This window comes from Labrus bergylta, chromosome 5 (assembly GCF_963930695.1).
Source record: "Labrus bergylta chromosome 5, fLabBer1.1, whole genome shotgun sequence".
Taxonomy (NCBI): domain Eukaryota; kingdom Metazoa; phylum Chordata; class Actinopteri; order Labriformes; family Labridae; genus Labrus; species Labrus bergylta.
The window spans coordinates 20,554,259-20,581,407 of record NC_089199.1 but is presented as its reverse complement, the minus strand read 5'-3'; the positions used below and the strand labels follow the sequence as shown (position 1 = coordinate 20,581,407).

The following is a 27,149-nucleotide window of genomic DNA, read 5'->3' as shown; positions in this document are numbered from 1 at the left end:
GGTTCACTCATTAAACAATAATGTAATGTAAATTCCACCACCAGGGGGCATCAAAACAATAACAATATGATATGATGTCGACGCTGGCGGGGAATAATGGGAGTGATAGTCTCTGCTACTCCCCCCCCCCCCCCCCGATGAAAACAAACTCTGAGTTGACCATAGTGAAGACGAACAGGCGAAACAGACCTGAGGAAGAGAAAATGTTTACAGACGAGCTAATGTATCCACAACGTGTGCACACATGACGTTTTTTTTTATCACAGCAGCACATACAGCAACAGCGGTCTTTGACTTAACATCCGGCGTTTCCATGGCAATGATTAACATGTTGTGTCTGTCATGGAGGCTCTGTATGTTTGTTGGTGTCAGCGACCTTCGGTGGGCGCCAAAGCACACCAGGCCAAATTCCTACTTATTGTTGCACTGCACATCATAAAACATATTGTTTCCTGCACATCCTCAGTGGTAAATAGCTTAGATTTCTATCTTAACTTCAGCCCGCTTCTTCAGACCAGGGCCAAGCCAACCGCAAACTCCTGGTATTAATAAGTTCTAATTAATAAATTACTGTTCCTTTAAAACCCCAATTTAATAAAAATCCCTTTAATGTACCTGAGAGCTTCAGCCTCGTAAATCACAGCGTCTTCCAGTGTAGTTTGGCCGTCACACGAGCTGTTGGCTGTAGCAACAGTGACAAGCACCGCTGAGCTCTGCGGCTCTTTCTCCCTCCAGAGTTGCTTGTTTTTCAGAGTGTTTGTCTTCAAGTGCAGAGGAACCGTTCTCCTGGAGCTGAAAAAGAGTCTCAGTGAGATAGTTGTCAAGTGGGTTGGGGGGGGGGGGGGTTCTTTAGGGATGTAATAAAAAATGAGACGGGTTGTCAAAGATTAAAAACAGGAGGGTTCATGTCTTGAGATGAAGGTTGAGCAAAGACAGCAGGGAAACATCAACACATCAATGAAACTTTTTTCCCTCATTGGATCTGTGTCGACTCTCTCCCTCAGAGCTCTGACCTGTTTGCCATGATCGAGAGGATGCAGGTACTGTCAACGCTCCCGGGGCTTTAACTTTTGTACTCGCTAAACTCTTTCTCACAAGCTTTAATCAAAGGCCGTCCTCAGACTTTCACTCTCTTTGGACACAGAACATCCACATGCTTCTATTTCTGGACTTCTGTTCTCTGCTCTTCCTGCTATTTTTGTATCCCAGATCACAACTCTGCACCTGCGGCACTTTTTAAATGCTTGTCCGTGTATCCCTTCCTATGCAGATCATGTGTTGTTGTTTTTTGTAATTGCAGTAGTGATAGCTCGAGCCTTTCTTTACAAACCTGAAGCTTAGAGATGTGCTGAACAAATCTTCAGTGTTTTCTCTGCACAGCTGTGTAGTTTTTTCTTCTTCAGGGATTTTTTTTTTTAATGTGCCGAGATGGATTTGTGGAGCTGTAGTTTTTTTTTTGGCCCTGGATGTCAATTTATTTTCAAAAACCAGAAGCTGGAACAGTGGATTTTAGATCAGCCACTAAAGGCATCCACATATTGTCTATTTACTCATGATTATAGTTCAGTTTCCTACCGTTTTCTTACTTGTTATTGGACTAAAGCACTCTGCAAAAAAACAAAGGTATTTTTGTGTTTCCTTGGCAAGTAAAGCCGGCATGAAATCGACCTTTCAGCTTTGGCTTTGCTGCATCACGGTTAATTTAAAAAGGATCCTTAAACACTTAAAGAATCATTATATCTGAAACCTTTTAAGGTTTGAAGTGGTGAGCATCAAACAACATCTTTCTTTAGTTTTACTGCTGAAGCCAATGGAAAACATGTGTGTTAAAGAGTGCTCTCTAGCCGTGGAGATCCCTGTTGGTAATGCGCTCATTTAACAGTATTGTCTAGTGTGTTTTGGAGCTTTTTTGGGGAGGTTTTTTTTTTTTGGGGGGGGGGGGTTCAAACCTTTGTTTACTTCTGGTTGTAAAGCACCTGAGCAGCACAGGAGCAACTCACCCAAGCATTAATACAACAGTAGTAGCATTAACATTAGTAACATACATTCTCCAACAGGAGAATGAGGAAGAGAAACACAAAACTGCAGACTCGTCTTCAAAGTTAATAAAAGTGCTTTCCAATCCCCCAACCCCTCCCTTGAAACAGTACATCAGATTTGATATACATTTCAAGTCATGCTGCAGGGTTTTGGACAATAACAGGGGCCACTGATCAGGAATGCTGAGTAACTCATCTCTCTCTCGCTCAGTGCTTTAGGAACTGTCAGCGTTTATGAGTAAGTGGCAGAATAAGGATAGATTGGATTGTAAGCCTTGTTTTGACAGTTTTTGGCCTTTAAAAGAAACTGTGGTTGATGAGGCCTTTAAGTTTGGCTTGATGGAAACACCTTCCCTGCTCTCATGGACTTCTGCTTATCTTTCCTAACGGCCCCCGTATATATCACTTCCTTTACTTTCTGTTTATGTGGCCCATCTGGTGGTCGAGCTTGTGTTATGTCAACATGAATTATTGCCACTGAGCTGCCGCACAAATAATGTCAAGAAAGCTCAAAATCAAAAAACGCTCTGTAATGTGCTCCTTTGTCTATCTTTGCAGGTGTGAAGTGTTTTGTGGATATTTCACCTGTTCCCTCAGTATTGTTTCATCTCTCTCTCTCTCTCTCTCTCTCTCTCTGTCTCTCTCTCTCTGCAGGGTTGCAGAATGGATGAGCAAAGATGCTCCCTCCCTCCCCCGCTCAAAGTGAGTCACAAATCCTCCCTTCTCCCCACGGAGCACAGTGTGGTAAAGCATCAGAGTTAAAAACCTTTCGTTATCAGCTGTCAGACAGGCTTTAGGATGCTCTCTGGCTGAGTTAGGTGCACAGCGAGGACTAGGAGTGCAAATCCTAAAATGTCCTGTTTTCTGGAAAGGCTGATGTAGGTGGCATTGAGAAAACACTCTGAGGTCCAGTCAGAAAGGGCAATAGATGGTAATCGTCTGAAAGAAGAAAATAAAGTGATTTATTGCAGGGGGCTGACAAGAATCAGGAAGGTGTTCCAGCCACCTCTTATATGTGTAAAGTGGTTTTGGAGTAAGAAAAAAGTTATCTGCAGCTACAGCTTAGTGTTCAAATATAAAGGCAGGAATAGCTACTGAAGAAAAGTCTGTGGAAATCTGAGCGTACACTCATCTCCGATTGCTGACCACCTCATTCCAAAACCGTGAGATTTAAAATGCTGCTGTAACAACATACACCCCATAACATAACTGTTGGTTAGTTAAATAGTTAAGCTCTGAACTGACAATGAAACATTTAAAAATTGCCCTTTCAATTTTGTTCACACGTTCATGGTTCCTCAACGAGATCCACTGAATCCTCCTCTATCGACAACGTTTGATTGGGGTTATTGGTTTCTATTGAGATGTCTTGGGAACCAGACGAGGGATAGCGATACACTTTTTGTACAGATATCCTTGAAACCTAGAGGATGGTTCCTCTTTAGTTTGTTGATCTGACTCCTTGCATCATCTTTGCGGTTTCCAAAGAACCTATAATGAAATGTCATAGGAACGCTTGTACTTTGTTTAACAAAGTTTTTTGTTGCTTTCACTTGGTTTTGAACAGAGTCAAACTATCTTGCTTTCACTTCTTTCACACATAGCCTTTTACTTCTAATGGAACAAGTCCAGTCGTGCTCTGCGGGGATTGTCGAAAGGCTTTTTGTTGAGAATTGGAGAAAATCACGTCTGAAACTGAGGGAAATTTGGTTTTGTGCCAAAGATGGAAATCGCAGCATAACGTTCCAAAATGGTTTTAGTTGTACAACACAGCAGATAAATGCCACAGCACAGCTACAGGGTGAAAGGAGAGAGGAAATGTTTGCTATGTGATGTCTGATGATGTCTTTTTAATAGCTCTTAATGCATAAGCGACTAGAAAGTGAAAGTACATTTCTTGAGTTGGAGGCAGAATTCAGTTTCTCTTCCAACGCAGAAGGTGATGTTCCCTTTTTATCTCTATACTTAATCGTTTTTGCACTGAGTCTTTGGAGGATATAAAACATGTCAGCTTATCCCAAACCACTTGCAATTTATTACAAGTTCTGTGAATGTAGACTCAAACCTCAGAAACTGGTTGTTGCCAACAAAATGTCTTCAGCAGGAAGGATTTCGTTTTGTCAGACAGACAGCTAATGTGGCTTCTGTCGTGTTTGCAGTAAAACAAATGTAACCGTGAAAAATGCAGAACTGGATGACAGTATGGTTAATGTTCTGTCACAGCTGGGGTTTTTTATTTTCATTGTTATTTTCCTCAAAGAACCAAAACTGAAAGCACGACTTGAAGCTGCTGTTTGTCAGAATGACTCATTTTTGTTTCTCTCCCTGCAGACAGAAGAGGACTACATCCCTTACCCCAGCGTTCACGAGGTAAATAATGTCCTCTCTGCACAAATCCATCACACTCTGCACTTTATATTTTATAGACGTCAGAAACTGCAAGGCTCAGAGTTTAAATAAGAAAAATAAAGCATACATTTTCTGCAAAAATACAAGTAAATGTTGAGCTTTGTACAACTAACCGATTTATAAATGCTAAATTAAATTTGTTTTCATATTACTTCCATTCAGGTTCTGGGGCGCAGGAGCCCTTTTCCGCTCATCCTGCTGCCACAGTTTGGAGGCTACTGGATCGAGGGGACAAACCATGAGCCTAAAGACACACCAGAGACAGAACAACCCCCCTGTCCCACCTCCCAAGTCAAACTGGAGACAAACAGCATGGCCAAGATCTACAGGAAGCAGTTCATGGGCAAAGTAAGGATGGGAACAGGGGGGTTGGTTTTATGCAATACTACAGAGAAAAAGTATGTATTTCTCTTTAAACCTTTGCGTCCTAGCGTTGAGATGTCTCCAGATCTGTTTCAGTCAAGAAAAGTGGCGCTTGAAAATTTTCTGTTTCAAGAAATTGTCTAAATTTTGTTCACAAATAGATGGTTTGGGTAACTTAAAGGTCCTATATAATGCAAAAGTCCAAGAAAAAAGTGTGTTCGTTTTGAGATTTTCCCTTCATGACATCACAAAGGGCAGTAACCCCTCCCCCAGGTGATGACACTCCCACAGCTAGGTGTTTGTTCTGCCCTCTGAGTCTGCCATCTAAACATAAACAATCGGACATGAAGCAAGAAAGCCTGAGCCCCCCCGAGTCCTTCCAGAGAGGGGCGTGGTCAGAGACTGCTCATTTACATTTAAAGCTACAGACACAGAAACAGCCTGTTCTGAGGAGGCTGAAAAAGAGGGGTTTATAGACATGATCAAATGGAGATGATTTTTGGCGAGAAACTTCCCAGACATGTTTTAGGGACGTTGTTGAAAAGGTGCACACTGAGACAAAGAATCATCTATGTCAGATTGTGTGCAACCTTTTTATCCCTGTCACTTTTACAGATCGATACCACAACTGCTTTTCATTCTCACAGAGTAAACCATAGGCCGCGCAACAAGATTGAGTCATATGTATTATCTCATTTTAAACTGATTACAATTGGGCCAAATACTGAAGTTATTTCCACACATTTTTCATTAAGTGAAAGGCAGTCAGACCTCATTACAGTTCCTGATTATTCTGCTTAAATCTTGTGTATCACTGCTGAAGTGTAAGAGTTGTACTGTGTGTAGTTGTCACAATAGAAACAAACAAGAAGCATTGATGGTTAATCTACGGTAAAACCTACTCATTAATGAATATATGAATGAATACAATCATTTTCTGCAGTGTCCCTCTCCGTCTGGGCAGCAGCAGAGCTGTTTCACTGCAATAACATTTATGGATTCATCATCACTTCACATTATTTCAGTCTGACAGAAACAGACAGCTGGTGATCATTAATTGTTGTGCGGATGAAATGACGTGCATAACGTCCCCTTTTATTTGAGCGCCCACACGGCTTGAAGCAGAAAGCCTCAGTTAAAAAAACCAAAATACTCTTCACCAGCTTCTTGCGACCGGATATCTCTTATTGGAGCATTAGGCTTTGTTGAGCAAGCCCACTTAAAGAAAGCCCCGGTATGTTGATCTGCTACGTGACACTCCCCTCTGCTGCAGAGTCTGATTGGTTGCTTGTTACTTAATTATTCCACACATTGCACCTGTATAAAAGCATTTGCATGCATAATTCTTCTCCTGATGTTTTCCTTTCATTCGCCTATGAACCACTTTTTGTGCATTTCAAGTAATCAAAACAACACTAGTGTCACCATATGATGCTCTATGATTCTTAACTGAAGGACACATTATCAGCATGTAAAGATAATAAATCCTCTACATACAAGCAGATAAAAAAAGGGGGTTTTGAAATTCACTGACCCATAATTTCAAACATTTTCCTCAAGGGGAATTAGCATGCCTCACCTTAATTAAAAGACTGTCAGTGTCTCCACCAATGTACATTTTTAATGTATTCCTCGCTGTTTTTAATTATTATTGTGTCAGCCATTGTCAGGAGCTGGATGAGGATTCATCCTTGCATTAAACCTTCTTCTGCTTATCTGCCCTCAGGAACACTTTAATTATTACACCATAGATGCTGCTCTGGGACACTTGGTCTTTTCCATGAAGTACGATGTCATCGGGGATCAAGAGCATCTGCGCTTGATGCTTCGGTAACAATTCCCTACTTCCTTTATCTCTGCTTTTTCTAGCATTTGTGCATTTTGTCAGGCTACTGTCTTTCCAATCAGACTTCTCTCTTTTGCCTTATCTCTTGCAATTGTTCTCTCCCTGTCCTCCATGTTCCTTTGTTTCTGTTTCTCTGCAACAACCCTGGCTGCAAAAAAATATATATTGAGGTGATTTTCCTCATATAAATAATTTTTATATTTATATTTTTATTATATTATAATTCCCCTAATAACACTATTCCATGCAAGCATTTTCACAAATGGTTAACATCTCTGAATAGATAAAGATGGGGGCTTTTTTTGCACTAGAAAGAGCCTCAATTCTCACAGGTTGTCTTGGAGATGAACTGCTGACAATAAGCAGACCAAACTCTGCAGTCAAAGAGCGTTCAATACATTTTCTCATCAATTTCATTTTCAATTTAAAATGAATTCAGTCTGCTGCTTCTTTTGTATTGTCTCAGTGTCCAAGGACTGCAACTTTTGTGACTGACTGGCTGACTTCTGTTCTCTTGAAATTTCCAGCAACTCAAAGAACTGTTTCTGAAATGTGTGTCAGTTTTTTTTTGAGGGGGAGACTACTTGTTCCAACACTAAAAGATTCCTCACCTTGAATTCGGTTTTGCACCCACTGATGAGCTAAGGGTAGCTCAGCTCACAGCCCCCAGACTAGTGTGCCAAAGTCAGGTCTGCAGCTCTCTACTTCAGAAGTAAACACCCGATCTGTCCTCTCTGTCAAGATACCACCAGGGTTTTCAGATGATGATTTTTCAGAAGTTATGTTGTGAACTAAGTCACTTGCAAAGCTCTGTAGCTCCTTCCAAAACTAAATTCTAAAAGCCGAACCCCTGAAACATTCCATCTTCTGAGGTAGTAAGTTATTGTGCTGAGTTGTGCTATAACTAGGGCCCGACCAATATGGAACTTTTGGGGCCGATACCGATATGGATATTAAGAAGAAAAAAATAGACGCCGATATATCGGTCAATATCTTTCTTAGATCTATGTTCAATCTTTAGAGATAGAGATAGATGTAAACATTTTCTGCATTGAGCCCTAAAATGCAGTTATCAAACACTTGTGGAAAAGATGTAAAATGAAGACAAGATGGTCACTCAACTGAAAAGTAACTGCGCATGTACATGCGTCACCACTTGAGACTCTGGAGAATAATAATGCTTGTTGTAATCCATATAGCATGCTCTGCTAGTGAAAGACAACTGCTAGTGTAAAACAATGATACTCAAATGAAAATTAGCCGATACAGATAGTAACTGGATATGCTAATATTGGCCGATATTATCGGTCGGGCTAGTGGGGAAGCACTGATGTATTGTTTAAACGTCAGTGTTAGCTGATATCAGAACTGTTAAAAATACATAGGGCCATCTTCAAATGATGTGGCATGCACCAATCTCAGTAGCTGTTCTGATTTGTTTTTATGGTCAAATGTGAAAGAAAAATGTCGGCAGCTTGGGAGTCTTAGACCGCCTCTGATAAAGATCAGTGACATGCAGTTTGTAAGACATGCTCGAGTGACATTTCAAGACGAGGGGCTACTCATAACATTTAAATGCAACCAATTGCATAGAACTTTTAAAAACAGACACGATACATTACAAAGAAGTCCTGAAGAACACATCAGTGTCAAAAATCAGCATTTGGCAAAGTTGTTATTTTAAACATCAGTATCCATACCAGTCCTGATTTCCACCATTAGTGCATCTGTACTAATTAGAAAAAGTTTGAACTATTTGTATGATTCAACATAAACACGCAAGCCTGTCCAATTTTCAATTTGACTTTGAAAAAATAGACAAACTGTGCCACAAAGTACTCCACAATCAGCGCTCTATTCATCCCGGCAGTTCGAGTGTAAAGCCTCCCACTCATTAGCGTCACACGCACTCTTGCTCACTCACTCAGATCCTCCTTCTCTTTAGTCTAAAGACAGACGAGGTGGAGAGAGAGAGAGGCGTTATGTAACCTGTGAATTAATTTTAGCATTGAGAGACTCCACTCCATGTTTTAATAGCCACTCTCTGTCTTTGTTAATGGAGCTTCAGAGTGGGTGAGTATATCAGGAGGTATCAGTCACTCAGCCCACATCAGTCTTCACACTGTGATGTTTTCCAGTGTGCGGACACAGCCCACAGTCACCCCATCAAACTCAGTCACCTCTGCGTGTAGTCACAGGCACTGACTCACTCAGTCCATATTTAAAGCATCTGTAAGAGATCTACATGATTAGTCATATTCTTTTTTTAATCGTCCTGTGAAGGCTCTCTACAACCAATTAGCTCTGAAACTGTTAGGAAATAGATGTTTGAATTGGCCAACTCTCATTTCTCTTGTCACACACAAACTCCTCAATGAACATTTTCTAGATAATTCCAGGACATATAGGACCTGATGTTTTCATCCATTCACAAATGCACCTCACACTGGGAGATGATCTGTGTCATATGAGCTACAATGGCAGGAAGGACAAAAAGTTCAGATCAAATTGGGGTGAAAAATATGTCTGTTTGTGTCACACATGCAGCCGACCCGGACTGTGTTGGGAAATGTTCAGATGTTTTCAGCATGTATTAGCCTCAGCAAAGGTGAAAGCAAAACCGTTGTTCTGTGTCTTATTGGTTCTTATGGGTCTTATTTTAGCTAAAACCATGACGTACATTCTACATTAGGCCTATTCAACTGGCGGCCCAGGGGCCAACTTTGGCCCACGGATGACATCAGACTTGACCGCAGATCACTTCTATTTACAGTTAAAAAATAAATGACTAAGAAAACTTTTGAATGTCTGTCATTGTTGCCACAGTAAAGTTTGAAAACCAGCACAGCACTCCTGTTTAATAGAAAATCTTTGGTCCGGTGCTCGCAGCCTATCCCAAGCTCGTGTTGTTGATTGGGAAAACGGCTTTCGCACATCGTACTGCTGTGGTGTGCTCGCTTGTCTAGCCCCCGGGTCCTTAGCTTTCTGAAAATGTGGTCCCCTGAACAATAGAGTTGAATAGCCCTGTTCTACATGATCTACATTACCCACAAACCTGACAGGTGGGAAAATTACTTTTGTTAAAGGACCCTGTTGGCTGTTTTGATCACATATTCGTTCCACAAGAGAAAACATTAAAATGAGTACTAACAGATGCATCTGAGACATGTGTGGACCTCTCTAAACACATCAAAAAAGGAAGACAGTGACTGAGAGCATCCAAGATCCACTTTTACACATAAAGATAACAGAGTGAGTGAGAATGATGGCCTTTAAGCACACAGTTAATAATGTGCCTCTTTGCCCTGAGAGTACAGCTAACTTTCTACGATATACAGTAATTGGCTGGACATGCGTCATATTGAGGCTGGTAAACACAAATTTCAAATCTGCTAACTTCCTCTCCTCTTTTGCTTTCAGTCCTGGGAAGGCTAAAAACAGAAGCCATCCTCCAAACTCTTTAAATACAGAGTATATTTTTTTAAGTACAGCTCCAAACACACAATCTGTGCAGAAAGCCGAAGCTATACCAGGCTTACTGCGCCTTCTTACGGCTGCAAAACTATTGAACAGACAGACAAGCAGATTTCAGGGAAGGACGGGCTTCTCTCCGCATTGTGCGTTTTTTTTTTTAATTACCCAATTTTTACAGTGTAGTGGAGATCTGTGGCTATTGTATTGTTTGATCACAGATGTGAACAGTTTTGCAAAAACAATGAGCTGGTTAACTGTCCTCCCACATTTAGGAGCGTTGCATTTGTCCAGATACGATTCTTTTCTCGTTATTAAGTAATTATGAGCGGCTCAATAATGCAGCTATTGTCTACCCTGTTTTTTTCCAGATCTCTTTGAAACACTCAGTGGATGTGTTGTGGACCGTGTTGTTTACTGTAACACTCAAATGTAGCAGTGACCCCCTGAAAAAGTAATCGTTACCATTTGACTCTCTCACAGGCAATCTTTGCTCGAACACATCAAGTGTAAAGACCATTATGCTCCCGCTCCACAAAGCTATCTATAGGATCCCCTTTGAACTGGAAATATACTACCTTGAATGCTAAGCAGCACCACTGCTTTAAATTCAAAAGCTTTCTGACTTTTGCATCTGCTTTTCTTTCAGCACAAAGGTAAAAACCTACCATGATGTGATTCCCATTTCCTGCCTTACTGAGTTCCCTAACGTGGTTCAGATGGCCAAGGTAAACCACACAATGTATAAAGTATAAAAAACATTTTCTCTTGATATATATTTTAAACCAGAATAGCTGAATATGCCTCTCTGCCTCCAGCTTGTTTGTGAAGAAGTAAACGTGGACAGGTTTTACCCCGTCCTCTACCCAAAGGTAAGCACTAACACTGTTTTAAATACGGTTTTTTTAAGCAGGTTATGAGACAGACCGAAGTGATACTGACACCTCTATGTGAGCAATGAGGTGTCAGATAAACATGTGGCAGAAACAGCCTTTGTTTACATTTCCACAAGAGTCATATCTGTTCAAAAGCAGAATTAGATCTATTGTCAGAAAGCACAACTTGCACATATACTGAACAAAATCAGCAAAGAGATAAGAGAGCACTGCACTCTACTGCCTATTGCACTATACTGCCTTCAAATTGCCTTATGTTTACTTTGGATATTTGTATATATTATTATTGTTTTTATTATTATTTGGCTATGTTTAATTTTAATATTTTATTGTTGGCATTCATTGTGGACAGCAAAGAAAGAATTTCATTGTACAGGGAAACATGTTTCCTCCTGTGCACATGACAATAAACATTTTGAATCTTTTGAATCTTTGAATCTTGAATCTTGAATCCGCTTTGTCCACCGGGGGGCGCCAAAATCCACAAAAAGCTAGTTCCTCACATTAGCTCCAAGTGGCAGTGTGTCCGAACACCATGCTAGCATTAGATATCCTGTCACAGCACACATCATCCGGCGATCGTGATCCACACCGCCTCTATTAAATATGTACTTCATTGCTCTGTGAGTTTCTCTTTGTAAACATCATTATGTTAACATATCGGGCTTTTGTATTGAAGGTGAAGAAAAGGTAGTTTGGTCCTTTTGTATTGAGGAGATATTAACTCAAATCACAACACTCACCAGATCAATAAATGACTCCTGGTGAGCCAAATGAAGTTTTCCTCCGGTGTTGACACGAGGCGCAACAACTCAACACAGATAATGGATGTTATTAGTGCACCACTATCTCTACTTTGTTTATCTAGCTAGCAAGCTGTGTTGAGAGAGAAAAGTGAAAGAAAATCAAAGGTTTTCTGTTACAATCTGCCATGCTTCGTACTCGTTCCTCGTCCATGTCTTCCCGAGTGACAGGAATAACAATAGAACTGGTGTCTGGGTTTAAACAGATGTGTGCGTCACTTGCGAGCAATTGGATCAATCTGATTTTGTGGCTGTTCACTAACTTGCCTCACATGACATGCTGTAAGATGTTTTACCAATCCACTTGGAGTTTATTCCGTCCATGAACTGCTCCATGTGGCTGGATATTTATAAGCTTGAAGCTAATGTTAGCATCGGATTATGAGGAAAAACTTAACAGTAGTGCAGTTAGCATAGCCTACAATATGGTGCTAGCTTGCTCAACAATTTAACTTGTACATATTAAGATAACAAATACATTTCAATTTCCTGGCATTTTATAGGAAATTAAGTTTAGAAAAATCCATCTGTGCATCACCTCTGTCTTCTAGCTTTTCCAGAAAAGTGGCAGATGTTTTTGTGGCTTTCTGATTGTATTCAAAAGGATAGCTATAGAGAGACAGTAAATGTGTGGAAAGGCAGAGGGTAGACATACACCAAAAGGCGTCAGGACTAGGACTGGCTCCTTCCACCTGTGCGACAAGGACTGTAGCCTCCGTACATGGGACGCCATCTCCACATACTGAGCTAAACCAGCGCCCTGTGTTTTGACTCTTCTGAATATAACTTTCCTTACCACATCTCTGAAAGCTTCATGTCCTCTCATCCTTAGGCATCAAGACTCATTGTCACCTTTGATGAGCACGTGATCAGCAACAACTTTAAGTTTGGTGTAATTTATCAAAGGTTTGGCCAGGTGAGTTCACTTCTGAGATAACACTCTTAATCTTTAGCTGTTGAAGTGTCCTTCCCCCTGAAAGTGTTATCTTCTTCCTCCTACGCAGACGGCAGAGGAGGAGCTGTTTGGGAACATGGAAGAAAGCCCTGCCTTTGTCGAGTTCTTGGAGATTTTGGGCCACAAGATCGAGCTTCATGACTTTAAAGGGTTTGGAAACTTTTCACCTTCTACATCAGCAGTTTTGGTTCATTCATAGTTTTTATGCTCCACCTCGTGTGTGTCTAAAACTGGCCATCATTCACTCTGCTATTGATCAGCGTTGGCTAAACATGAATCGCTGAAAAGGCGATTTGGAGTGTCCTGATATTTATGGTATAGCTGACATTGTGATTTAGTGGGCTGGAGAATTGCTCTTGGCATCCGTTCAATGATGGATGAGCATGGATGGAGAGCATGCTCTTCTCCTTTGTTCTGTTTTCCTCCTGTTTTTTTTTTTTTTTCTGAAATCCTCTCTTTTTGCATTTTCTCATCCTTTATTCTCCTCTTCCCTTTATTGTTTTGCTTCCGCCCTTAAATCCTCCCTCTCTTCTTCTCTTTCTTTTCCTCTGCAGGTTTCGGGGTGGGCTGGATGTCACTCACGGTCAAACAGGGACGGAATCTGTCTACACAAGTTTCCATAATAAGGAGATTATGTTTCATGTGTCCACCAAACTGCCTTACACAGAGGGAGACTCACAGCAGGTACAGTGGCATTCCAATGATTAATCATGTGGGTACCTAAGTGTTTTCAAGGCACTCGTACTTGCCTAGTTAATTAATTGAATAGGCCTCTACCTGTTTCAGACTATACCCATAGCAGCTAAACGGTCGGGCTGTAAAATCAGCTCACTCAGCACAGAGGCTGGAAAGTCAATGAATTTGAACAGGAGTTTTCTCCCTACTACCAAAAGTTGCCATTTTTAATTCCTGATCCCTGCCTCATATCTGCCTTTTTCCTTCTAAAAATGAACTTCTTGAAGGTCTTCTCACTATCGCATGCAAAGAAACTTGAGAAACAGAAAGAGTGTGACTTACTCCAGTATCACAGGAGGATATTCTTTGCTGTGACATAGTGGAGTCATTTCTTGTAATGTTGACCTATTAACCAATTGTTTTGTTTTAAGGAAAATTTATTATTTAGAGTATTTTCAATTTGCAAATACTTCCCCCACTCTGTCTATACTTACTCTGTCATTCAGTGGGAACCAGTGATTGATGTTTCATGCAAACAATGAGGAGGCGGACATTTATAACCATGTAGACATAAAAGATAAATCTGTTTATATGTTGGCTTAAGCGGTGCGTGTATAGGATTTTTTTATTTCCTTTGGACAGATCTCGGCTAGCTGTTTCCCACTGATTGCAGTCTTTGGGCAAAGCTAAGCTCACAGAGCTGCTGACAGTACCTTCAGATTTACTGCTCAGAGATGAGAGTGGTATTGATCTTTTCATGGAATGCTCAACAAAAAGCTAATACACTTAGCATACTGCCCAGAATGAACTACACCTGTGATAAATTAACCCAATTAGAAGTAAGCGATAGTGATGTGCATTTGCTAAGCAGTCTATTTTCTTCTTTTAAAAAAAACAAGCTTTTAGAGGCATTATAGTTTCCAGTACTGGCATTGAAGACTTCCTTTTCGATGTCATGTCACTTTGTTAGTTGATCTCTCCTGCACAACCTCTCAGGTTAAACTTTGTTACCACAGTAACCCTCCAAAGGTATAAAGGGACACAGAGGATATAAACAACACACACATAGGATGATTCATCGGGGAAGGCAGGAACAGGTGCAGCTTTTGGAGCATTGCTGTATTTCAGTGCAGAAAAAACAGAGTTGTTGCAGCCAGTCAGATCTGAGTTTGACACCGTTTTCAAAAAGGTTCGAGGGGTCTGAGTCGAGCCTCGCTGAGTTTGTATCAAATGTCTACCTGTTGTCCATCTGCACAGAGACAGTGTGAGGAGATATTAAAGGCTGACTGCTGATAAGCTCAGGATGATGCTGGAGTAACCTGCTCCCCCTGCCTCTGCAGCCACATGGATTCATGCTCGCTCACTCAGTTTTTACTACTGTGGTAGAAAGACATTTTAACAAAGATATACTGTAGAGTTTTATCCTAACATATAGCGAGACTGTTCCCTCAAAAAATGATTTACCGGTAGGGGCACCGGTAGCCTAGTGGTTACTGCATGCACCCCATGTATGTAGGCTTTAGTCCTCCAAGTGGGCGACCCGGGTTTGAGTCCAACTTGTGGCTCCATCCCACATGTCAATCCTCACTCTCTCTCTCTTCCCAAATTTTTGACTCTATCCACTGTCCTGTTTCTAAATAAAGGCATAAAAGCCCCAAAAGAAAGCTTTTTCTTGCAGTTAAACATCTACAATTCTTAATTATATGTCAAAAATCATTCATTACAATTAAAAATATGAGACATTAACTAATTTTGGGTTCTTACTTTTTTTTTCTTTCAACTAAAAAAAAAAAAACGTTTTCCATTTACTAAATATTTCTGGATGCTACTTTGAGAACTTGCCGGTTCCTGAAACAGATGGTAGATTGTCCTCATGTGAACAAACAGTCTTTAACAGACTGTAAAATAATTAGACTGCTTACTGGAAAAGAATCACCTATAAAACACAGAGCAAACATTTACTTTGCACACAATCAATCATCTCTTTAGACATTTTAGTGCTGCTCAGGCGGTCAGGAAAGCGGATATCAATAGATGTGAAGTGGCTTGTTGAGGGCGATTCTTTTGTGTCAAACAGCCTGATTATTGACTAAGGCTAACCAATGTTCTCTGCTAGTGCTGCTGTCATGATATCGATGTTGTTGCTTTAAAGATGGAGTATGTATGGGAGGTCTGTCCCCCCCCCCCCCATCTACGCTGAGAATCCGTTTATCACTAAACCATCCGTCTGCGGAATCTGATATATGCTTTTATTCCCATGCTGCTGTGGAAGGATTTTGGTTTGCAGAGTGTGATAATAAGTATCTATTTCAATTTTGAAGAGTTGGACAGAATATGCTGACATTCTGATATCTACAAACATTTCAGAATGTTTTACTGTTGGATTGCCCCGAGGAAAAACATTTCTGAAAGGGTGTTTTTCAGATTTCGAACAGAAAAAAAAAAGCACAAGTTAAAGTTGTTATTACACATATTTTTCATTCGATACTTTTCAACAAGAAGAGATAAAGGAAGATTTCCGCTTGCTAAATTAGATTCCTAGCAAAAGGCAATAAAGTTACAACATTTATATTCTAGCAAGGGAAGCAGGTGGCCCTGAAACACTTTGCAACATCCAGCCTTTTAAAAGAGATTGCCTGGCTCCAATGGTTTGGATTGCTGACAGACAGCCAATAACAGAATCATAAACTTTGTATTGCTTGAACTTAAATTGATTGCTTGTGAACTAGTGATTGCTATTTTGAAAGTTCAAATCTTATTTGACTTAGTGTGGGTAAAAACTAAGATAAACAAAATGCACACTGATAAGGGAAACAGTTTTATGTGTATTAAGTAATTTCTTTTTAACTTAATTAGTAGATTCTTAGTGTATGAAGTCTATGGATAAAGAGAAAGATACAAAAAAACTATTTCCTTTCCTTTTTTTTGTGATAGCTGTGTCACCTTGAATGTCATATTTCTTTGAAAAAAAGGTTCAACCTTCAGACTAAAGCTATGTCAGCCTCTCTCAGGGGACTAGATTCATTCCCTGGAAGTAATCCTGGGACTTCAGCCTGTGTTTTTGACCCTTTAAGTGATGATTTGAGATGTTTCCGCTCCTGTTAGTCGTGTTTTTCTGTCCCATGCAGCTGCAGAGAAAGAGGCACATAGGCAACGACATTGTAGCCATCGTCTTTCAGGAGGAGAACACGCCCTTTGTCCCAGACATGATCCAGTCCAACTTCCTGCATGCGTATGCAGTGGTGCAGGTGGAAAATGCATGTACGGACAATGTCACCTACAAGGTCAGTCTCCTCGGCCACCTTCACTTCTCCTGGTAAACCCATTTTAGATTCACTATTACATAATTCAGGAGCTTTTTAGTCCTCTGTGTGGCTTTAAAATGTGACATCAAGTATCACACTTCATATTCACCGGGTTTTTTCCTCAAGGTGTCTGTGACAGCGCGGGATGACGTGCCTTTCTTTGGGCCCGCTCTGCCTGACCCTGCCATCTTCAAAAAGGTCAGCAATCGCATAAATCCACAAACTCACCCCTCCCCTTACCTACTTACATCATAATAAACCTTTATATACTCTGCCTTTCTGTCTCTCTATTTTCTTTTCTCAGGGCCCAGATTTCCGTGAGTTCCTCTTCACTAAACTCATCAATGCAGAGTACGCCTGTTACAAGGCTGAGAAGTTTGCCAAGCTCGAGGTGAGAGGATATTTATGATTCAAACGCCCGTGTTGTGTGTGGTTTGTATGTGTGTTTTTAGATGTGTGCACACTTGAGTAAACACTGGTTCGCCACAGTGTGCATCCTGTTGGCTCTATTCTGTGTGAGATTTCATGTGAGAACAAAGATTCATTGTAACTTTGGATTCCTGTCTTCATAGCACTATATACACTCCCACACACATGCACAATTGACTATATAATTACTATAAGGCACTCCAAAATGGCAGTAATCCCTTACTCACCATATACCGCAGCTCTGAAATAGCAGCTCCTCAGCTTAAAATAACGCATGCTGAGAAAAAGGAATGATACAATTTGAACACAGGATTCATTCAGATTTTTAATTTTAAGGTTGTAAAATGTCTTTCAAAGTATTTTTCCACGTAAGAGGTTGTGAATTTTAGCTGGCACTTTGAGTAATTTTAGCCTAAATAAACCTAGTGAAGTGTTGTTCGCAATTTTGATTCTCTGTTCACGTGACAAATCATGTCATTTAAGGCAGCATTCATTTACTGCAGTGTATTACTAACTAACTAAACAGTGAATATCAGGCGACTTGCAAAATATGCAGCAACAAAAAAAAACCTTTGAATGTGGGACAATGGAAAACACAGCCTTCTTTGTCTCTTTGTTTGGGTCTTTAATAGAAAATCTTAAAAATACTTAAATTGTATTGTAGCAACCCTGGAACACATTTAAAATGATATCTGAGAATAAAACAAATCAAAACTAACCACTCTTAAACGACAACCCTTTGGCAACTGAGCTCGAGTGTTATCATCTTGATGTGATGCTGTTCAATCATTTTTAGCAATGACACCTCTAATTTAAAATGATCCATGAATTTCAGATTTAACATAAAGTTTCAGCACCTGTGCAAACTGACTTTGCTCTCGTTGATAGGAGCGCACACGTTCAGCCCTGCTGGAGACTCTGTATGAGGAGCTGCACATAAACAGCCAATCCATGATGGGTCTTGGTGGAGACGAGGATAAGCTGGAGAACGGGGGCAGTGCAGCAGGAGGAGGAGGCTTCTTTGAATCCTTCAAGGTAAAGTCACATCCCTCATTTGACTCGCAGCACCTTTAATCTGCACCTGCACATGCATGCAATAGAACAGTTATTACTGAAGACTTTTTTTTGGATTCCCCCCCCCCCCCCCCCCCCCCTGCACTCCCCCCTGTTTTGGCTGGGATTCTGGGTATTCACACATAAAACAAAACCTTGAAAATGTTGCTCTATCTCAAAGGACCAGTCCTTGTGGCGTTTGATTTTCTCACTTGGCTGTGACTGCTGAACTCGGTGTGTTTTCGCATGAGGCTGTGGTTTTGAAACTGGGGAGCGGCTTTTGTGTATGAAATGCTCTGACTGAGTGTGCTCCATCAATGACCATTAGGGCGGTGGAGCAGAGCCCAGCCGCTGAGCCATGGCACTAGGAGCTGTGATTGTGTGTGCCTGATGAACGATTTAATGACCCCTCATTAGGAAGCCGATGATGCGGTTTGCAGTTCTCCCCATTGGGCATCTCCCCTCGCAGTCTTTCTCCTTTGTCTGTGACACCAACTAGTTCTCAGCCATCTATTCTGTATTTCCATGCAACTTCACAGAAATATACCACCTTTTCTCTCAGCCTTTGATGTCTCTTAAGCTTCATCTCTTTGCCATACCTTCATTAACTGCATTTGTATGAATGAACTCCTGCCTGCAAATCCTATCTCCTCTCGGTCGTCTTGCTGCCTCTCTTTCCCTCCCTAACAACTCTACAAATCACATCTACAGAGATTTCCAACTCAGTCTTTCCCACTTTCTCACACTGCCTTCCTCATTCACACTGTATCTCATCTTCCCCTCCCCTGACACAAAACCCCACCACGGATTCTCCCCGTTTAATGACGACTTAGGAGATAAGAGATGAGGCTCTATTCTCCGCTCTTGCAAAGCCTACAATCTCTTTGACCTTCTGTGAACCTGCATCTCTTCCACTCAGCCCTCTCTCTTCCCTGCCTGTTGACCTGCACTGCCTCTAAGTGTTCAAAACTAATCCTGCATACACACATGCACACGCACATGCGAGCACAAACGACTGTGAATCGATTTGCACACACAAGTAAATCACACATGTCCATTTATGAATGTTTGTGACCTCATAGATTATATTTTATTCTGAAATATTCACACGTATTTCATAACAGTGTCAGCATTTAGTCACATTGTGTAAAAACAACATATTGACCTTAGGTTAAAAAATAAAACAATTTGGCGATCTACAGAACTGTTGACTCTATAAAATGCGTCTGGTTGCATAATACAGTTATGGTACATTGTATTTGTTTTTCTGAAAGACCTTTTTCACAGCAGATATTTTGACTAATAGAAAAGCACAGGTGTTTATAAAATCATAAATGATGGCTTAATTTTATAGGAGATGTACATATCCACTGTTTTATCATCAATTGCTTTATTGATAACTGTTTCAAAGCCAGCCTTAAGTTTGGCTTTATGGCCTATGAAATCCTACTTTTTTGGGAGCCAGGAGTGACAGGAGGTTGTCTACATATTGATACACCTCCCTATACATCTGTCCTAGTTGACAGGTATAGCTGTGATGTTGAGCAATCACTGTAACTATCAATTTAACTCAAATGTCATATTTTTTAAAATACCTGTATTAAAGAAGACTTCAAACTACAACCTCTAACGAGATTTAAAAAATGAAGGTGTCAGAGTGGCCATTTCCTGGTAGACTGCTTTTTGCAACCAGAGGAGACAACTACTCATTGCAATTGAAAAGAATGCAGGTTTAGTGGTCTCCTGAATTGGCTTTACCACGGCACTTGTATAGTACTTGTATCAAAAGTTGGAACCAAGCTACAACATCCGTGCTGGAGAATGAAGCCAATGCAAAAGTTGTAATTTTATTTAGATAAAGGACTTCTAAAACAACCACCTAAGTACTTTACACTGTAAAAATGGAAAATAAGCTTTTATACTAATAACAGTAGTACAATCTATTGGGATAAAAACGTCATAAAATAATGGCAAAATGAATAGTAAAATCTGTTGGGATTAAACATTCTTATCATGAATGGAAAGCCATGAATGGAAAGCCAGCAGCTCCTGGCCCCTCCAGGAGCTGCTGATTGGTAGACCTTAGTGCTCTGGCTGGAGCGTGAACATGGAGATGTTCACTTAAGCGAGGCGGTGCCAATCCACCTAATTACTTAGGCTTCATAATCCTCTTCACACCCCCAAGGGTGACTTCACTGTGACTACATCCATGTTTTATACAGTTTACTGTGGGAACCAAATTTGGGTTAAGCTGGGACAGTGAGTCAGCATGCACAGGACCAGGACCCTAAAAACTGAAACAGCTTTATAAAATTCAGCCATCTTTATGTGCTTTTCATATTGTGACAGTGACATGTCTACTGTGAAAAATACCTTTTTTGTATATTCAATGCAAATCAAACAAAAACTGGATAAACAAAATACCAGAAACCATTTGGGTATGAAGCAGAGTACTGTATTAACATATGTGTGCAGTTTTCAAAACCTACTTCCCTTGGATTCAGTTTGAGTATAGCATCACGTACACATGTGGTATCTCAAAGTGGATCCACTGACGGTATCTCCTCGTCTCTTTCTGTAGCGGGTCATCCGCAGCAGAAGCCAGTCTATGGACGCCATGGGCCTCAGTAACAAGAAGTCACACACAGTCTCCACTAGTCACAGTGGCAGCTTTACCCACAATCCCGCAGAGAGCCCCAAAACCCCAGGGATTGTAAGTAGCCCACTTTGGTTCACATGATGCCCACATAACACATACATTCAGGCTAATTGTTTTACTTCTTTCAGCAGTGGATAAATACACAGCCCTGCTCTTTTGTGTTAGCAGCACTTTAGCAAATTACTCCTGTTGGCACATTGTAGCACTTTAGTGCGCTAACATCAAAGCGTTCACTTTCATTTTTCATTTTGAACCCCTTTTGCTGTCTAACAAAGCGGCTTTCATTGATTGCTTTTCCATTTGCACACAGCGTTCCTACAGTATTAACTTTTTTTTTTTGTTGGACAAAATAGTATAAATCAGCATTCTAAGCATTTCATTCATTATCATCTGTTGAAAGAATCTTCATCACCATATAGGGTGACAACTAGATATGTAGGATGGTGTTCAAAAATAGAACAACCGTTGAATAAAAATGATTTCTTTGTCAGTATAAGGTGACTCTGATGTATGTGAACCCCAGTGTAGTCTCTTTCCTGAGTTTGAAGTGAGTGTATCCACTGTATGACTACCCAGACTCCCTCCCTCCTGAAGCTGCTTTTGTCATCACTCTTCCCTCCTGTTAACGTTAAAACTTTTCTTTGCAGACTTGTTCATGTGCATGCGTGGCTGCAGAATATGCATGGCACACAACATAAATGCAAGAAGCAAACTGTGCTGTTAAGTGTCGTTTTCAAAGATGGGGTTAATAAAAGCAGAAACCTTTTAAGAAATTAAGAAATTAAGTGAAAGTGATAAAAGCTTCAGCTCCTCAAGTCGCCACTTGAGGCTGCCTCCAAAAGTGAGTCAATCCTCAGGATTACACATATTAAAATGCCAAACTTTACAACAGATTTAAAGGAGCAAAATATTACTCTGACCCGTAGTGTTTAAAATTGGGACTGCAGTCCACATTCAAAACATTGGAGAGAGCTGAGTCGATGCCCGTGTTGCGGCCACTGAAGCTTCAATGTTTGGCCAGCTGTGCATCGGTCTTGACACCTTTCGGAAGAATGTCGGGTGGAATCAGACATATCTGAACCAGTCCGCTTGCCCGCTACCATCGCTTCAACACCTGTTGGTTTGCCGTGATAACTGGACTCATATCTGTCAAACCGAGGGGCATCTAAAACGGCCGTAAGGTGGGTGCCTTAAAACTGACAACTTTCCCGGATCAAAACAATTACAGCGCATTTAGGACAGGAATCCTAACGTAGAAGGACATGCTGGCTGCTGCATTTTCAAGTTTTGTGTACCTTTCATTTTTATCCATCATTATAATCCTTTTAAAACATGAGCAATCCAAAACATATCAAAACCCATCAAAGTATTGAAATATTTGACAACCTTAGCTCGGTGTCACCTCAGTTTCTTCACTTACTGAACATGACTTATTTGCGACATTGCAAATATCTGAAAAATAAAATGGCTTACCGGCTGTTTTTTTAACCTACTTACCATGGTAGAAGTCTGTACTCCAGCTTAACCATGATTAAAAATGTAGTATATTAACACTGTACCTAGCTTGCAGACTGTGACTGGGGGTTTGTGTCAGTCAGCCACTTGCTCTCTGCTGCAGGTGTTAGCAAGCAGCCAATTCCCCGATGTTGCACTAGCTCTTTTTGCGTTTCTTCGTCTAATATAAAACAGCAACCATCACAAACAGACGTTCCTTCTGTGGTACAGTAAACACAACTGTCCATCCATCCATCCATTTTCCTCCACCTATCTGAGGTCGGGTCGCGGTGGTAGCAGGCACAGTAAGTCAACCCAGACTTCCCTCCAGCTCCTCCTGGGAGTTTCTGAGGCATTTCCCTGCTAGACTGGCTATATAATCCCTCCAGCGAACTCGTCCAGGAGGCATTCTAATCAGAACACAACTGTTAACCAGCAAATGATTCAACTACTGTATTTTCCAGTAATGTAGACTGTTTAGTTTTGATGACTTAGCGTTTTACAGCCTTCACTCCTCTCCACTCCGCCCTCGTAGCGAAATATTGGAACATCTTGCTCCGAAAAACAAACGTGGTTTGGGACAAATATCCGAACGCGAGGCTTCAAAAAGGCAGTAAACAAAGCAATGCGTGGTTTCATATTGGCTTCTTCCATTATTCAAACAGTCATTGTGTTCATAACGAAGCCATGTGGGATTTGTTAACTGACAGTACTTTGAATTGGAACTAAAACAACCCCATTTCTGAAAAAAAGACCAAGTTTTCTTAAGCTATCCCATTGGATTTTGTCAACCTTCTTTCCCCTCTCTTCTCCCTCTGAATGCATCACTAAACAGACCTGTATCCCTCAGGGTAGAAACTGCCGACATGCCTGCTTCTTCGGTGGTGTTCCCTCTCTCGCTTTGCCCTCCTGTGTCGGACTTTAGGCTGCTTTTGTTCTTAAAATCCTCTTACTTTATCCTTAATATCCTCTCTACTAACTCACGCTGCAGGCTTCCTTTCAGGCTCTTTTGCACCTTGCTGTTTCAAGTCTTTGTGCTTTGCGCATGATATCTTATGATGTGTTCTTTTTTTCCCTCCCTCACTCTTGCCTTTTTTCAATCTGTCACCTCCTCTCTCTCTCTCTCTCTCTCTCTCTCTCTCTCTCTCTCTCCTCTCTCTCTCTCTCTCTCTCTCTCTCTCTCTCTCTCTCCTCTCTCTCTCTGTGCTTCCCTTCGCCCCGTCTTGCGCGGCTCAGTCATTGCTTGTTCCAGGGAAAAGTCCCAGTAAATATGGACGTCGCGGCAGTGCCATAGGGATAGGAACAATAGAAGAGGTTCATGTATATTTCTATTTTTGTCTCTTGTGCTACCTTCATTATTGTCTTTTCTTAATGTGTGTAGAAAGTGAATTATGGTCTAAAATGTTCCTTTAAAGTTTCTATAGCTGTGAGAGACTTCAAGATATATAGGTGTAAATAATCCTAAAGACAGCTGTTTGTTTATTTATGGTTTTAATCATCATATCATTCATTCATACAGCAGCTAATACATCACAATATGACTGTTAGGAGTGATGATTCATTCATCTTAGTTTACATACATACAAACCGTCTTTAAAGGTAGATACTAGTGTTGTAGTACTCAAAATCCATCTTGGTATCAAGACCGGTCTCGAGACCACTTTTCTCCCACAGCCACTCGTTAATGAATCACACGGCATCTTAAATGAGGACTAAGCCCCAAACATTTTAGAATTCCAAGAGATTCAACTACACTTTTTTGTTGGAGTATTTTAAATAAAAGCAAAAGAACATCCAACAGGAGGCTCCTAACAATATAAACGGATATGATAAACACCTAATTTGGTCATCATAAAAACCTTTTTTTTTTTTTTTAAATAAATCAAGTCCTTCCTGAAGCCGAGTGTGTCATTGGTCTGTAGAACTATTTTCCAAATGTGTCATTTTCTCATCATTCATTCAGCCTTCAGTTCATTATTCCTGCACAGTATTTCCTACTATAACATCCTACTGGTTAATCTACTGCACTGTTTATTGATTTCATGATGTGGTTGTGAAATGGTTAAACCAATCCCACAGCGTGTGTCTGACGTTCTTCTCCCTGCTCACTGTCAGTCACTCATCATTCCTGGGAAAAGCCCAACCAGGAAAAAGTCTGGACCGTTCAGCTCGCGTCGCAGCAGTGCCATTGGAATCGAGAACATCCAGGAGGTCCAAGAGAGGAGGTGAGAGGACAGAGCGGGAGCCTATCAGCAGGGAGTGGGAAATGAGGAGAGGATGAGTGTGGCAACAGATGGAAGCTGGGACATTCAAATGTGGAAACCAGCCATTGGCGTTTTAAAAACGTTACAATCGGAGGGGTTTTCTTGAAATGTTGTGACATTTAAAATGCACAACGGAGATTTGACTTGATCATTACCTGCCTGCCAGTCCGGTGATTTGAACAACAATGGGAAGGTCAATGCTTGGAGAAAATCTTCAGCAGAGACAGAAAAAAAAACTTGATGCATTCAATGTTTGGACAGCCTCCAAACAATGATTCCTCAGCACAAGCATGAGGAAATTAAAGTTTATCCTATAAACTGAGCTAAAGCAGGAACAATTGTAAATTAGTCGTCATTTTTTTAAACTAATAAATTACTCAAATCAGCTTTTTAGTTTCATCTTCTACAAACAAGCAGCCTAAAGTGCTTTACATGGCAAAAATGAAAATACAAAAGACAGAAAATAAGGACGCAGTTTGACAACAATAAAAATTAAAAGTGGAGGCGGTAGTTCAGTCTATAGGGACTTGGCTTGGGAATGGGTGGGTTGCCGGTTCAAGTCTCGATGTGGACTTTAATTTGGAAATTGGTCTGGTAGCTGGAGAGGTGCCAGGGCACCTCCCGAGAATTGTCGAGGTGCTCTTGATCAAGGCACTGAACCCCAACATCTCTGCCGGGCTCTCTGCGTAGCAGTGTGTAGCAGCCCCCCTCCGACATCTCTCCACCAATGCATGTCCACAGGTCCTGCTTGTGCATTTGTTTAATTCAAGCCTATGTGTGTGAGAGGCATATTTCAATAACGGAGTGTAAGCCAGAATTTCCCCTCAGGGATTAATAAAGTATTTACAATTAAAAATAAAAAAAAATGAGTGAACGTGTGCAAAAAAAAATATTAAAACTGCAAAAGAGTGTCAGAATCCAAAAATATTGAAAGGTGTAAAAACAGCAGTGATAGATAATAACGCAAGAAAGGTACAAGATGCCGCCAGGCTTTCAAATTATTCTACATTTTGAATACAGAGTTTTCCACTCTAATAATTAAAGTCAGTGGGTTCCACATTTAAGTGCATAATATGAGTGTTAATGTATGCAGTATCTGTTTTCCACAGCGTTTTAATCTGTATTAAATCTTCCCCTGCAGGTAATTAAATCTCTGCAGCCTTTGGAGGGCAGCAGGACACGTATGTTGGAAAATGTGCAGCCACTGATTAAAGTACCATCCAGTGTGCAGCGGCCTTTAGCCCCGGCCCTCTTGTGCACCCTGATTAAATCACATGCAAATTACAACAGCTGCTGCAAAATAACCACATGCGTACAGTATATCCCTTAATACATCAGATCAGACCGTTTTACTCCGTGTTCTGATGTTTATTTGAGAGACAGAAGTTTGTCAATGCCAAGTGTTATTCTCTATTGTTTATGCAAACGTTGCTATAAATGTGTCCAATGCTTCTTTATTTATTCAGCATTTAAATGTGGCCTTTATCCCATGTCATATTAGAGATGAAGCATTCTTATAGCCTAAATAAGGAAATATGCCACCATTAGTTAAACAGCCGATGGTGTGACAGATAAAAGACATCATCTGTAGCTGATGTGAAATATTTCTCAACAGTCTGTTAAAGTGTCACAGTTCAGAATAAGTCAACTCACACTATTTTCATGTGTCAATCTCCATCTCTGTCCTGAAGCCGTGAGGTGTCGCCCAGCACCCAGAGGATGCCGGACAGCTCCTACTTTTCACAGGAAAACCGATCAGACAACTCGTCCTGTCACAGCTCACCGGAATTTGCCGCGACTAAACACAGGTGACCCTTATCTAAGTGCATTATAAATAAGTTTAGGATACTGTGTAATATTCCACACACGTTTAAAGGTCATTAGTGATCTTTTGGGTGAGTGGGTAGAGAACTTATCAAGTTAGAGCAGCAACTCACTGGGCGTGACCTCAATGGTTGTACTCATATACCATTGGAAGCCATTTTTTATAAATTCCTGTTTGGTCGTGTTAGTCGTACAGCTTACGGGCCTGTTTACATTGATGTAGTGTTTTTTGCTCTGGCAGCACTCACAACCTCAGTTTCTCATCAGCACTTATTGTTGCTAGGTTACAAAAGTTTACCTCCACTTCCCTTGGTAACAACCGCTAGGTCTGTTTTAAATAGCTCTATAAAATTGATATTTGCTTTAATTTAAGAAAATATCACAGAGAAAACATGAAACGTAAATGAATCATGTCCTGGCATTAGCAGCTGCTCTAGATGGGGAGTCAGATACATTTCTTTCTGCCGTTGTTGTCAAAGCTGATATGAAAACCACGCCCTTTTCTTCATTCTGATTGGTCAGTGAGGGAAAAGTGACATTGACAAGCGCAGCAGGAATACATACCAAAAGTCAAACTTTTGTCATTTGAGAGATCTGTGAGCACAGAAATAAAAAACAGCTGACACAGATGGTGTTTTTGCGTTCTGGGCGCTGAGCACTGAAA

The 27,149-nt window shown here is 40.8% G+C and overlaps 1 protein-coding gene across 10 annotated transcripts in view; it reads left to right on the top strand.

The window, feature by feature from the left end:
• rap1gapb (RAP1 GTPase activating protein b) overlaps positions 1 to 27,149 on the top strand; it is a 139,408-nt gene that overhangs the window by 100,930 nt on the left and 11,329 nt on the right. For 5 of the 10 annotated variants that reach the window (XM_065955109.1, XM_065955110.1, XM_065955108.1 and 2 more), the window contains 17 exons: positions 2,694 to 2,741; positions 4,371 to 4,409; positions 4,611 to 4,796; positions 6,538 to 6,641; positions 10,778 to 10,856; positions 10,947 to 11,000; positions 12,660 to 12,743; positions 12,832 to 12,932; positions 13,337 to 13,466; positions 16,586 to 16,741; positions 16,889 to 16,960; positions 17,067 to 17,153; positions 18,080 to 18,226; positions 20,826 to 20,957; positions 23,634 to 23,711; positions 24,513 to 24,622; positions 26,353 to 26,469. In XM_065955109.1, coding sequence (XP_065811181.1) covers positions 2,694 to 2,741; positions 4,371 to 4,409; positions 4,611 to 4,796; positions 6,538 to 6,641; positions 10,778 to 10,856; positions 10,947 to 11,000; positions 12,660 to 12,743; positions 12,832 to 12,932; positions 13,337 to 13,466; positions 16,586 to 16,741; positions 16,889 to 16,960; positions 17,067 to 17,153; positions 18,080 to 18,226; positions 20,826 to 20,957; positions 23,634 to 23,711; positions 24,513 to 24,622; positions 26,353 to 26,469 — 1,724 coding nt within the window. Of the gene's footprint in view, positions 1 to 1,004; positions 1,041 to 2,693; positions 2,742 to 4,370; positions 4,410 to 4,610; positions 4,797 to 6,537; positions 6,642 to 10,777; positions 10,857 to 10,946; positions 11,001 to 12,659; positions 12,744 to 12,831; positions 12,933 to 13,336; positions 13,467 to 16,585; positions 16,742 to 16,888; positions 16,961 to 17,066; positions 17,154 to 18,079; positions 18,227 to 20,825; positions 20,958 to 23,633; positions 23,712 to 24,512; positions 24,623 to 26,352; positions 26,470 to 27,149 lie in introns of all 10 variants that reach the window. The other 5 variants (XM_065955103.1, XM_065955102.1, XM_065955105.1 and 2 more) reach the window with 4 other exon arrangements.